Source organism: Spodoptera frugiperda, chromosome 20 (genome assembly GCF_023101765.2).
Source record: "Spodoptera frugiperda isolate SF20-4 chromosome 20, AGI-APGP_CSIRO_Sfru_2.0, whole genome shotgun sequence".
NCBI lineage: Eukaryota > Metazoa > Arthropoda > Insecta > Lepidoptera > Noctuidae > Spodoptera > Spodoptera frugiperda.
Window position 1 is genome coordinate 3,575,977 of NC_064231.1, and position 15,436 is coordinate 3,591,412.

The 15,436-nt window shown below is 32.7% G+C and overlaps 1 protein-coding gene across 1 annotated transcript in view; it reads left to right on the forward strand.

Annotated features, from left to right (window-relative positions):
* LOC118280618 (elongation of very long chain fatty acids protein 6) overlaps positions 1-15,436 on the forward strand; it is a 54,329-nt gene that overhangs the window by 17,039 nt on the left and 21,854 nt on the right. Inside the window, exon 2 of the mRNA XM_035600833.2 lies at positions 3,717-3,854. Coding sequence (XP_035456726.1) covers positions 3,717-3,854 — 138 coding nt within the window. The remainder of the gene's footprint in view (positions 1-3,716; positions 3,855-15,436) is intronic.

The following is a 15,436-nucleotide window of genomic DNA, read 5'->3' on the forward strand; positions in this document are numbered from 1 at the left end:
TGTAAATAGCTACGGAATTAATATTCCCAAAAGTACCTACACTGCTACAAAGTAAATTGTTTGTTACTCAAATGAAAACGAATATATCAAGGTTCCGCATTCCAAAGCACTGATTGGACGACAATTTTAACATGTCCGCATCGTACGTATCGCACGCGTCGTACGCTTTCCGTATGACGTCATCAGCAATACGGTCTACATGTGATGCGTACTCATGACGTCATACGGAATGCGTGCGGTGCGTGCGATTCGTACGATGCGGGCCTGTGGACGCGTACCTTTAATTTATACGACTATCAAAATAAAATTGGAAATCTTATAATAGACTATAAAAATAATCTAGCAAACCTAAGTTAGTCAATTTAAATATTTTTTTCCTATTTTCAGTGGCAATGTTTGTTATAGTCAAAGTCAAATGTCAAAAACCTTTCCCACTACATACATACTAATTCTATTACGCTCACACCTTTATTTCCTATTCCTAAAGTCTATTTTCGTATAGCATTTCCACGTAATATTCTGTCAACATCGTCATAATTCGATGACCCGTACTTCGTCATCGATTTTATCAATCATTGGACGGCCAATACTAATCATTGTAATGTACATAATTAAATAATTAATTGTAATTATATGTGTACTTGATAAACAAACAAGGGAATTAGGCGATATCGTGGCCGATAGAAGTCAATATGTCAAATAGATTTTGATATATTGACTTTAGATTGTATTAATTACTAGTAGTAGTTGCTTGACACCGGTTTTCATAGTATGTTGAGATAAGATTGTGGGTAATAGGTAGATAGATACTTACCTACATCATTTTCTGTGTTTAGTATAATGAAAATAGGGATTTTTCTCACGGATTTCTTTCATCTTTTTCTTCTTCTTGCTAAGCTAAGCTACTCAACATCAGCACATACACATATGTCTTCTCTTTACATTTTCCAAAAAATACTTTCTGTCTCATATAATTCTTCACAAGTAATCAATTATGTGACCAATACGAAGTGACCATGGTCAATCAAGTTGTTGTTTACTAGGATATTATCGCTATAGAATTAATTAAACGTGTTTTATAATGGCCAAAAAACTATAAAACTGGTATTATCTTGTCCACCACAATTTATTAATTTACGTAAATCGACTCGGACATATATTAATATTCGAAGAGCCTATGGCATTTTTTTTGTGTTTTACGCATTTCTGAAGTAATTAACTACCTATACCATTAAAAAAAATACCTGTTTGCTATATATCATTTTAAGTTAATCATTAATATTAATCGTTCAAAAAAACGTACAGAAAATCAATTTAACATTTCATCCGCTAATGTACTTTTTATAACAACTGTAATGTTGTTTGGGGGTCCTGAATACCCCAACACATTAACCTAACATCACATCAACATAATCTGTCAAATTGATTCTCGGTTTTATTGCCAAAACAATAAAGTTTGAAATCAATTATTTAAAGGTAAATTAGTAGGTAGTTATACCTAATACTATACGTAAGTCATAATATTTCCATATTCATATAGATATGTTAAACGTAGTAAACTAAATAGCAATGCAATTTTACTTTCAAATAATATTATTATTAGACGTAGAAGTAAATCGATTCAATAATAGTATGCATTATTATAATGCTGCTGTTAGTAGTTATTTATTTATTTTTTATACAAATTAATCTATTTATCTGTTACTTATTAAAGTGTTATGCTCTTTAGTCGAGGACAACTACACTCATTTCCACATGCAGGAACTAACACATATGTAACTACTAACGTCCATTTTAAAAGTTAAGTTATGCATATGCGTCTCTTGCTTAACACATTATCCAGTTTACATTTATGTTTGCATTGACATATCAATTTATTTAAATACTATCATTGCCTTCATCATTGTTTTTCTCACCTTTTAAACCTTTCCCGGACTTCCATAAACAATTCAAGGCCAAAATTGTCCAAATCGGTCTAGCCGTTCTCGAGTTTTAGCGAGACTATCAAACAGTAATTGATTTTTATATATAAAGATTCAAAAACCTGATCTATTCCAAAAATGTACTTAACACACTATATTAACAGAAACCTAACAGTTACTTTTACATACATACTTTATTCTAAAAAAAATGTAGGTTAATACTATTTTTTCCTAAAACTTTCTTGGTCCTATGTTTTTTGTTTGTAAGTAGAGGCAATCTTAAGTTCCTTGTGTCCTGCCTTTATATCGGTTTTGTTAGGAACTTTTTTCACCATTTACCTTATAACTTATAGTTCCGAAAACCCGCTCAGTGATCGATTTATAACAGATACACTATCGTGTTTTATCAGCCGATACATTTATGACACCGCTGCGTTTAATCTTACACAGCTTGGTATAATTTATCACCCTAATGGTCTCTTTAAGCCGTATTTATCAATATTATTTTACTAAATATAGGTATGACGTCTATAAAATAAACTAGTTTTAATAAGAATATGAAATAGAAGTAGTTTGGATTATATAAAAATCATCCAAACTACTTCTCCCGCCTCGGGTGAGACGAGGATCAAACTTACTGACTAAAAACCACCCTGTTCCTACTTTTCGAACCGGAACTCCGGTAACCCGCTAGGCTGTCCGCAGCTACGGGTTTTTATGTAGTACAGCGAGGTCTTTTTTAAGAAAAATAATGAAAGCCGTCCTTTTTATATTAGTCGCTGTATCAACAAAGCTAAGGCTAAATGAAAATGAAAATAATTTGTGACAAAATTTTCATTAGGTAACAACTGTTGTCTCTGAAATGAATGAATTGTATCCGACAGGCATTTTAATAACTCGCTTTAATAACAAAATTCTTTTGAAATCCGGAACAGAATGACTGACTGACTGACATATTTAATCATTTTTATCTCATCTTCAGATCTGTGTAGTTCAAAGGACCAAATTATTAAAGTAATAATTATAATAATTTGTTCGTGAAACAGAAAAAATATATAATTACATAGATTAATATAATATTATGTCGTAATACTACCTACTGCTTGTTTGCCTCAACCTTTGGTTAACGTCAATTTAAAAAAGTTGCCCTTGCCGAAGGCCGCTAACAAGATTTCCCTGAGATAAATCAAACAAGATGAATGATAAATTATTATAATATTTTCCATGTAATTGTTTTCTGTAAAAAATATACAATTAATTACGTGAATTGACATTGAATTATGGTATGAGTCAGCTTAGAAGGTGGTTCTTTCTCTCTTAGATCTTTTCGACTTTGTTCTTTTTCTATCCAAGTGTTTCTGGAAGGTTACCTACATTGTTTTCCTATGTGTATGTTATGTAATATTTAGGATGTGCATATGAGCCTTTATCAGATGATTAGGTTACAAAACTACGGTAGTTATCAAAACGTGTAAACTGAAAAAAAAATCACATACTTATTTGCTGATAAATATAACTTTTTTTTATTGGGGAAGATCATCCATTGGATTCTCCCTCCTCGGGCGAAGCGAGAGGGGTTTCAGACTCTTACCAAAACCACCAATGACTGAAAACCACCCTGTTCCTACTCCTGCATTTTGAGCCGTAATCCCGGTAACTCGCTAGGCAGCATGATAATTGTGGCTGAGCTCATTTTGAATTAGTTACACTGAGAAATTCTCTTTACATTTAAGTTTTCCAGCCATGTATTAGTGTTTTAACAATTATTAAATGTATTCTTTCTTTTGTCCACAGATTCGAGTTACGGCGGACGTTAATGATATGGAATTGTTCACTAGCAGCATTTAGCATCATGGGCGCCTGTCGGACGCTGCCAGAATTCATCCACGTGTTACGGAACTATGGGATCTATCACTCTATTTGTGTGCCAAGGTAAGTCTTACAGCTTAATTCTTGTATTTATAAGTCGGGAAAAAGTTTTTCAAATCAGAAACGGTATACTTCTGTGAGAAGTTTACATAAGGAACTTTGTGAGTCAATAGATGTCAATACGAGACTGAACAATTTGTTTTCTTGACAAAAAAAGGTTTCCGAGATGAAATGAATAAAACAGACTAGAGACTTTGCTAGACTGACAACTCGTCATTGAAATATGACATCCCGATATTTTGCTGTCACTTTTTTATGTATGACAACCGAGCATCTTGACTCTAACATCGTTGATGACTGTTGACTTGACTGACAACTGGCTTCTGTCATATTTAAGTGTCACTTTGCCTACCATGATGTGCCATTGTCAAACTGATTCAGACTATGACTATATAATGATGTCTAGTACTATATTAAGATGATTTTAGTACATAAGACCCCACGTCAAAGCTTGTAGGCTAGATAATTGAATTCTCTATGATAAAATTATAATTTGAATACTATTTGTATGAATATACGGCAATTTGAATACAGACGATGTTATTAGAAATACCTGATATGATAATATAGAACACGTATTGTAAATAAGTTATGTTTTATACATAAAGAATAAATAGGTTTAGAAATAGGCTTGTATACGTTTTGTTAAAAGTTGTATCGTGCATAACTTTATAATTAGGTAATAATAAATCAAAATTATAATACTATTAACATGCCTAATCTTTAAATCTTCAACACAACTCTATGAAGATAAATATTATCTACAAAGTTCCAAACAAAAGAGGTTTTAATTGTATTTAGTTTATTTTTATTTCCCAAAGTACAGTAATGCTGTTCATTCTCTATTCGCACGAAGTGGAAAGGTCATGGATCCCAAAGCAGGCACAGTAACAAAGCCGGCCATAAACTTTTTACGTCATCCTAACATTTTACGAATAAGGTCCTACGTCTAGACATGCTGTCTGACTATCCATTTGCGTGTAACTAGTTCCTAAAAACTAAACTAGACTAGACATTTTGATGGACGGACTGAAATGTCAGCTTTCTACGTGTTAATGTTCGTTCGCCTAATATGACAGTTAACAGTCGAATGGACGTGAAATACTGACATTCGGCTGACTGCTGACAGTGACTCGACTGACCTCGACCGAGTTAGGGAAAGGTTGAGAGAAAGAATCTAGGGAATGTGTTTGAATCATAACAGTTTTAACTGGGCGAGATTACTAGGTTTGATCATAGTAAATATTATATCGAAAACTAACTTTCTGTCTGCGGCTTCGAACACTTGGGAATAGAATATTTTACTCTATAAAGTCTACAAGTTTCGATTCTGTAGGAATATAACTATAAGGATATACCTATGTAGACCATGTACCTATGTTGTTGTCTGAAAAGTAAAGCAGAACTGTGAAGGAATTTTTAAAGTCAGTCTAGTAGTTTCGGAGCCTATTTAACAAAAACAATCAAATCTTTCCTTTTTATATAAACCTGTGTAGTAATATATAAATTTCTAGCTATAACATTTTTAATTTTATAGATGAAAATTTCATAGTAATGTATACTAGTTTACATGCGGTAAACTTAATACTTTTGAAAAATACATTATGATTTTTATGTGAAAAATATCACATTAACAAATGTATAAACAATAAAAATTGTTGACGTAAGTACGTTGATAAAAAGAATAATATCCTTGAAACGTGTAAATGGATTTTTTGTACTTTTTTTTTTTTTTGAAAATCTGTTTGTCAGTGTGGCGACAATTAATGACAAGTGACAGATGACAGAAGTCGCACATAGACGACTGACGATCAAAACAACGGATGACGTCATAAACCTTACATCGTACATATTATGAAGTTTACATGCGAATAAACATGGATAGGAACCCCAACGAACAACGGTTGGGCAGAAAGCCCGCCAGGCATGATCACCTCGCCTGGTCGGAGGATCCTCCTTTTCTTATGGAACTTTACTCTCTGTGAATCTCACTCTAATTCAGACTGTGGAACTGGAAACCCAAAGCATATAGGCATCCTCTACCTAAGAGAGGTTAGCATTTACGTATCCGTATTATTTATTAGGCGATTATCTCATTTTTTTTACGTAAACAGAATCATAATTATAAAATCAAGGAACTTAAATTTATCTCACAAGTGCATAACTGAATATTTTTTACGCTCTCTAGATCGTGACGGCAGTAAATATGTTTGTATATGACAGGAAACAGTATTATGTGGATTTCTCTAATATTATTTATTTACTTCGTACGTACATATACAAGAATATTATTTAATTACTTCTATTTTAAGTAATGTAGGTTGAAACTAAAGTATGTCTAACTAAAGTGTTATCAAATGTTTTACTCTTCAAAAACAATAATAATATATGTTTCAAGAGACATTTCAATCGAAATCGAATATTATTTCAATCAAGCTGAGCACTGGCCTTTTTGCGCCGTGTTATTATGTATCTACCTACTTTAAAACTAATTTTCTTTTTGCCAGCAATATTATAACGGTACAAATAAATTGCTTTACTTTCTTTCTTTTCTCAATATTCGATCAATATTACACACAAAAATATGTCTGCCATATGTCCCGAAGAGTAAATCAAAGTTGCCAAACTTTATAAGCGTAGGGACTTAATACTAAGTTGCGAGTAAGTAAAACACCGACATCGAATAACTTGGTAATGTCCCAACTTTACCGTCGAATTACAACTTTAGTGTACCATCAGTTTGTGTAGGTAAATGTTAGTAAAAAAGGGTTTTGCGTAAGTTAGTTTCTGCCTTTATTTATGCTACGGGACTACGGGCTACGCGGGGGCGCCGCTACGAAAGTGCGTAGCATTTAATTTTATTAAGGTTGTCTACAAGGAATTAAGTTAGAATTTTATTTATGAAATAAAATAGAACCGTGTAAGTTATATTTAAACGTATTTTTATATTCGTCATAAAGTATGTTCTAATTTTCTCTTGTATATTGCATTGTCGATAAAACTCCACCGTTTTGTTGATAACGACATCGAACGGCCATAGAAAAGTATCGATCGACTTGCTTATGACTATGACATTGTTTACATAACTCTTAATACGTCCACATAAGCGTTATCTTTGCGATCTATCGTTACGCTACGTCAGCGAATACCGTCACGTTCGATAACAAATACGTTTTACTTTTAACTAAGAAACACGTAGCTATAGGTATTCTAATAGCGTACTTACGCATGTCTAATATTATTCTACCGATGTCCGAGGCGAAAGTATACGCGTTCGCCACCCAGTTTCGTCAATAGTCGAACGATTGTGCCAATGATTACGAATGTCGAGAGTGCGTTAATTAAATAAAATTTTCGATTGTAAAAGAGAGAGAGCATGGTTTTGAGTTTGTCTTGCTCGATCACATTAAACCTAATTAGTTTTGGTTATCCAGTGAGGGATACCGGCGATTAGACTTCCAAGAATTAATAATGTAATACCGACCGAAGAAATTGGGTAGTTTCCTCAGTTAAAAACAAATTATTTAGACTTTTCAGTTCAATTAAATTATTAAAAAATAATCATACTTTCATTCTTGGTTTGATGATCTACTTAATTTTTTCTAGAAATAAGTCTGCTAATTGACGTAAAAATCTGATAACGTTATAACGCACTATTTCATAATAAATATAGTTTTTGACGTTTCAATATAATAAAATATTGAATTTGTCTAGTAGGAAACTAGTCGATTCTAGGAATAACGTGCACTGGAAAATCAAGTCTACTAAGTATAAAAAATTATAAAGTCCTTGAAATCAGTCTAGCTTATTTACTTGATGACTAATATATATGTGTAACTAATAGAAAGAGTCACGTGCTCTCTCTTATTCACAGAATTATTTGTTCACGGTTGCAATCTACATACTCTCCTACTCAGAAGGTCAGAGATTTTGTTTGTAAATAGTAATATTACGTTATCTAAGCGTTATGTCAGTCTATTTATCGCAATCACTTAATATTACTTTGACCTACAGTTCTATAAACTTGTGAAATCAAAATAACACGTTTATAGTTTATCTTCCGTTAAACTATAGTTTACGTATGATGTATGAAAACAGTTTATATGCATGTTCACATAAAGATAACATAGATAGGCCTATTTGTATTAGAAAATATAATGCTTGAGGCTATGTATGTGTATGTATGTATTAGTTACGAAATCGAATACCCCCAATAATACTATGCACAACTTTAGGATGAACTCACAATAGAGGCGTTCTAGATCACGTATTCCGAAATCTATCTTTAGTTATTAAAAATGCATGTTCAATATGCATGTTCGCATATATCTCTCGAATGACTGCACCAAATTAGATAAAATCCTTATTTATTATGTTAAATCGTAATATATTACCTACATACATATTCAATAATCATTAGACCATAAATTAAATATTAAATATTCGTAAATCCAATAGTAAATCAGTAGTAATTAAAACACGAACAAGATACCTTTGGCCTTCACACTAGGTAACTTGAAGAGACGTTCAAGTTCGAGTTTAACATGAATTGATTCCATTAACATAACTTTAAATTATATTACAAGGTCTAAACTTAACTAAAACCAGACTTAGTTGTATGTTTTATGGATTTGTCTCGTAAATTAAGTATGTACAAGTACGTATGTTAGTTTAGAGATGTTTCCAGTAAGTATTAGTTTGAGGTCGTTCAGTGGACGAGGCTCTTCGATTTTCTTCGCACATACACTCTTTAGTATACCTATAGAACATTTGTATATTTTTTATGGCTGTCTGATATTTTATTTGTTGCCCCTTGACACAGGATTTTCCCCTGTGTTGTGGGTGAGTTTACAAATATACAATTTCACATATACATGACACCAAACCCAAAACAACAATTTATAGATCACACAAAAAGTTGCTACGTGCGAAAATCAAACCAGCTTCACTTAACAAGAATTATAAAAGTGGTCCCTGACTAGTAAAAGATTGGAAACCCCTACTTTAGTTGAAGAAAATTCCATACTCCTCTATCCTGGTAATTTACAGAAAATGAGGCCCTATACAGAATTTTCCCTTTACGTATACAGATTCAATATTGTAGTTGAATGCATAATCTATTTGAAGTAAATATTATGATAATATAGCAAATTGGTATCAATGTTATTAACACTAACACGTGCGGGTTACATGTGGATAAGCATGCGATAATGCACTCCAGTTGTTATTAACATAATAATAATATGCACGATATTTACATTTTGACGTAAAATTGCATCATTAATTCATCTCTAGAATGTGCAAGACATTGTACTAGAATATTATGCTCTAAGCGGCTCATAAACCGGAGCTCCGGACTACCTAGCGGGTTTACTGGGGCTCCGGTTTCAAAAGCAGGAGTAGGAACGAGGTGGTTTTTAGTCAGTAAGAGATCTGATACTCTCGCCTCGCCCAAAGCGAGAGAAGTCATTGGATGATTTTCCCCCCTTAAATAAAGCGGATCATAAAGGTTTAAAAAAAACCTAGAAATAACAAAGAACATTTTTGAATTTACATGGAAACGGATAATGGATCCGGCTAAGTGGTCTATTAGATTAAAACAAGTTTTCTGTTATACGGTAACACTGAAGTTGGCTATAATAGAGTAGAAAATTATATCATGACTGAAATTGTATTCAATTCCAACTTAATTTTCTTAAAACTTTAGCAAATGAATATAGTCATTATAATTTCCAGACAAGCCAACCGACTAGGCCTTGCCTAAATTATTAAATCTATTAGAAGATTTCCAATTACTTAGATCGAGTTCCCTAAGGAATTGAAGACTTCAAAACTACACTCCAATGTGTCTGGTTACTTGGTTATTGCTCTAGAAATGAGTGAATTGACATCAAGGTTCTTACTGAGGCTTGTGGAAATGTTCACAGCTTTTCTATTCCGTTTTATTTCGTGTAGATGTGTAGGCGAAACTCAAAGGTGCCTCCGACGATTCAAGGGTGCTTGAGTCCGCTTTGCAGAAAGCGAACACAGAATCACATTCTATTGTTATATAAAATCTTTTCCAAGCCTTCCTCGGCTCCGTTGCCAGATTTTGCTTTCCAACTATTTTCTTACCCTCAAGCCTGTATTTTGCTGCCCCAGCATTCATTTTTGGCTTCCTTCCAATACATTGTTAGGCCTTCAATTTGATCTTACTTCTTGATATCAATTTCAGAGTCTACAACGTTATTACATTTTAGATCAGAAAATGGAATTTATCCGTAAATTTTCCCAATATCATCATAACAATGACACCAGCGTGCTCACCAGACAGGCTGTCTGAGCTATCGTTATTCGAAGATATTGCCCACCGATAACCCTGACAGAGATTAAACAAGTTTGTGTTGTTAATATATCAATTACCATTTAATTACACAATGGGTTGTTCATTGATAATTTTGCAGCTTACATAATGAGCCCTCATTTAAGGAACGTTTCGGTCGTCTGGTAAATACAAACAAGCAGTGAATCCTTATCATACAGAATTGTTGCCATCCTCTATTTCAAAGGCCGGTACAAATTCCATATTGATTTTAATGATACTATTGATGATATAATTCCTTTGAGATCAAAGGATCTCGAGTGTTACGCTTCGACGAATATCATAATCCTTCAGTGGGTTTGGCAACATTGAACGAATTGATATTTACTCCACAGATGTTGATCTTACCAATATTTGTGACGGTTACCTGCGACCCTCTCTGAGTAAATTCGGTCATTTGAAAAGTAACCACACTCCATAAACACGATCTGCTTTCTTTTCCAAGGCTGCTTGTCCTCCGGAGCGTCGTGGACAAACGGAGAAATATTACCTAATAGGATTGCACAAAATCTCCGCTCCCCTTTAGTGGACATATTTTGAGCTATCTTATTGGTTAATATTTCTTCGCCTCACCCCGGTGAACGGGCAACCTAAACTTGCTACTTTATATCCTAAGCGGAGAAGCAAGATTTACTTATTCTCCTTCACTTTTGTTTACCACTACAAGTTTCCTTGACAAATTGTGTTTTTAAGTAGATTGGAACTTTATAGTGAATAATTTATGTTTGTGACGCGTTAGTTGATTGGATTTTTTCTAATAGAAAAACAAGTATTCCGAAGAATGATCTCGAAACTTATTATAGCAATTGGATTGGACATATAAACCGCCACTCAGCCTGTAATAATAGCAATTGATACCAATCTTAATTGCAATGTAATTGTACAAAACAAGTCGACTTATTATTATTTTGAAACGGAGCTTCTTATTGCTTTTCAATACATAGTAAGTCTCTGAATCAATACCATGCATGATATCATTATTTGATCGTTAATTTCACGAGACGATGCAAATGTGATCGTAAGCCATAGACGTTACGGTTCATTATAGTTTGTATGTGAATCGTTTCCGTAAATTACCTCGTAAACATATTCTAATTGAGGGAGAATTCTGTACAAATTGATCGATTAGAAACCTTATGCCAGTGCTATCACTCAATCGTTCAATTACGTGTCCGTTTGACCTATTCTCTCTTGAAGAATGTATTTTTAATTTATACGTTCAATATGTACGTCTTCGCTTGTTCAGGCATAATTAAATACGAATCGATAGTTAAGAATTGAATAAAATCGAAAAACTACAAAGGAAATTAACAGTTTTGCTAAGTATTTAGTGGCACCTACCTTATATTTTTGGATAATAATCATGACGTTATGTAATTAGTATAATAGGGGTCATGACGAGGGATATTAAAAATCTAATTAGTCCGTCAGTTAGGTAATGAAAAATAATTAGACACGTATTTTTTTATTTTGTCATATAATACACACAATACTTAGAACGAATCAACGTATTAGGAGTGGGAAAAATTAATAATATACGTAATTTCTACCCTTCGGTCGTTCGTATAAAATGTACCTAGAAGTGACGTCACGCGGTATTTCAAATCGATATATCTTCGAAAGTATTTAATTCCGTAAGAAAATAAAAATACGTGTCCAATATTTTATATTAATCTACAAGACGGACATTAAAATAAAAATTAGTCATCTACCCTAGATGGACAATATTAAATTAATGATTGCTGTTTATATTATGAGAATAAATTAATCTAAAGTTGTAAAACTGGTGGATTTTTTATAATTCTCATATACTTATGTATGTAGTACCTATGTTTATTTTTATTAACTCATGGCTTTCTTAGAAGTCGTTTTAATGTTGACATTTATCATTGACTGTGTTTACATTTACATTTGCAGTTCTTAATGTATCTTTAAGCTTTTTGCTACATTGTATATTTTCTTTGAGTTTTGAGAACATTAACGCCTTATTCCTAAATTATTTGGGCGATAAAATATTATGTTGTTACAGAAATTTTAGATAAATTATTTGCTTGTCTGTTTGTTCTGTGACTCACGTTAATTAGGTCTGATTTTGTTATTTATTAATCAAATGGATCGATATTATGATTCGGTATTTGGTTTCGAATTTGCGATTGGTATGCGAATGTATTCTTTTGGAAAACAATTTGTAACTAACCATATTTCGAGTCATTATTATATCTACGCATCCGGCTAATGAAGTCTGCACAAAAAAGTGTTGTTTTTGATATTAGACTCTAGAAATATACAAAAAAATATTCTAAAGATACTTAACATAGGATTCCCATGAAAAATACAATAAAACAAATGGGTTTTTCTTGTTTACTTTTTGTTCTTTTATATTCTATCGTTGTTACGTAAGTAATGTTTTTACTTTGGTCAGGTCAATGGGTGAGGTACATTATGTATTGCGATTGTAATGTCTAGACAAAGCCAGAACCGCCTTGACTGCGCCTCTAAAAATAAATATGGTTCAAGGTCTCTTTAAAAACGTCTTTTAGTGCGTAAAAATCTAAAAAAATAGCCATAGTTATGGTATTGTTTTAATGGCTAATAGAATGAAATGGGTTGACTGTATTTTTTAAATCTATTCATTTAGAAACCTTTAGAATATGTTATGCTATTTCCATCGTAACTTGATTCAAACTTAAGATTTAATTACATAGTAATTGAGAGTAATGCTATGAGATTTATAACAGGATAACTTCTTATAGGTGAGAATAAAAAAATGTGGCAACCCAAAAAACTTGGGAAAAGAGACAATCACCAAGATATCGTTCGTCTGAATGTAACGTAAAATAATAATTAAATTAAGAGCTAAAGGTGACAGTGTATACATGTATAGTTTAGTCTCGTGTATTGCCTAACTAGATAACTATTACCTAATTAATCCTAGATCATCTGGCAAGCCTATTACCATAAACTCAGCCTAACAAATATTTATTCCAACCTAACCTGGACTTTTCCACTATATATTATAATTTCAAGTTCATATCGAAGTAAATATAGTATATAAATGGAGTTGCAGAACCTGTTTCGTTCACTGATCCACGTGTGTGTATTAATTGATTTATTTAAATTAAAATAATTGCATAATACGACCGACTTCTACTTACCTACTAAATGTTACATGTGCCATTGTCAATGAACCAGGTAATTTAATGTGAAGAATATGGAAATGTGATATAATATTTTCTTTTACTTTGTAGTTGTTTTGAACACAAGGATAGGTGTGTTTATTGCCTGTAATTAACATTTAATAAGGTTATGGTCAGTACTACAAACTAATGAAATAAGTTAGTCAAATCTATAAAGCCAATTAATTGGGACTTACTGATTTATTAACTTCTGATCGATTCTGAGGTCTTAGTACGAGTTTGTTTTACGTTTAACGAGATCGAAACGAGAGTGCTTTCTGATTGGTTGGTTTATCAGAGCCAGCCAATCACAGCGCCGAACCATCTGAAGAACAATGTAGCGTGCAATGTCCTCCGAAGCAATTTGATACAACAAAAAGATAAATCTTAACATACAGTTCACCATACTGTTAACCTTATACACCTAAAAAATCCGTAAACATATAAGAAACTGGAAAGCCCACAAACAAGGCTGACTAATAAACACCTAACTAATTCCTCTAAAATGGAATTTTAACTATGTTGTACAAATGTACAGGTTTACCTCCAAATGGTCCTTGGTACTAAACTACAAGATATTTGCAATAACTAGGAGTTTGTTGCGCTTGACCGCGATCACTTAAAAGGACACTTGGCTATACTCGTACCGCGGCCATTTAACGTCAACAGTTATGGTCAATATAGGAAATAACTGGCTATTTCGTTGGCTGATTATCTCATTGATTCGTCGTACATTGCAATGTTGAACATTTTGTAAGGAACTCATGTGAAATAGCATGTAAATAGCTTAAAAAAGAAGGTTCTCAGTGTGATCTGTATGTATGGAGGTTTGTGCACGATTATCTCGCGTTTGGTTGAACCAATTTTGATGCGGTTTTCAGAACAGCTTGTGTTTCAGACTTAGGAGGTTTCAAGGTTTAAAAACTCTTTTCATATAAGATAATTCGTATAGTGTTCAGCTTAAGGTACAGATAATTGAAACTTAAAATTTATTCCATAATAAATAGTATTCAGTGCCATAAGGATAGACAGCATTATTTTCCTTTTCTTTAAATACGAGTTTCTTCTTATAAAACTTACCTCATTATTTGGTCATCTATTTTAGTTACCTTTAGTCATTTTGATATATTATTAACTCTATACATGTAACTGTTCATGATCACTAAACTGGTTGACTGTTTGTCTACCACATAAGTGTTAAATTAACCGAGCCTATGATAATTTCTTTATTATTTTTTATTTAAGTATATATTTTCCACTAAAACTGTTTATTTCTACTGCAAACACGGAACTATAGCCATGGCGAATTTTCAATTGATGGCGTCGAGATTGACGGGTGACGCAGTCTTATTACAAAATACCATGATAATTAACTTAGCAGTTTTTTCTTATGGATGTTGGGTAAACGACAACACTATTGAATAGTCCACTTATAGATGGAAGATTCTAGAAATTGATTGCTATTATTAGCAATCTTTTTACATGTTTTTGTTCAAAAATAAACAGATACATTTCCAGTTTGTTATCTGGTTTGGTCATACGTAAAGGTAGGTGGTTGTTGTTATATCTGACCATTTTAAAGACCGTCCTTACGATTCTGACGTCAATTGGTGTCCATTGACGTCATGCATGGGAAATGCAACAATTTGAATCGATGTTACTGATGTATGCAATTAATTTTCTCGTAAGTAATGCGCGGCAAATAAAGGGCTATGGTGCCGTAATAAACCAGTGTCTGTTATCTTAAACTATAATAAAACCATGTAAAACATTAGGTAAAAAACTGATAAATTAGAATAATTACTGTGCCTACACGAAATTGTATGAATAGCCATTAGTTTTTTACATCCCGTAAAAACTTGAGTATGTTTTACATAATATTTTCTAAAGGGTTGTCCTTCATGAAAATACAGAATAGTGATGCGTAAAACCCATAAACAGGTCTCATGGTTAATTACCTTATTCACAGAAATATAATTTATCAAGCTCAGTAAGTTAAGAGTCTTCGAAAATGTGTGATGTGTAGAATTTACATACATTGATCATAG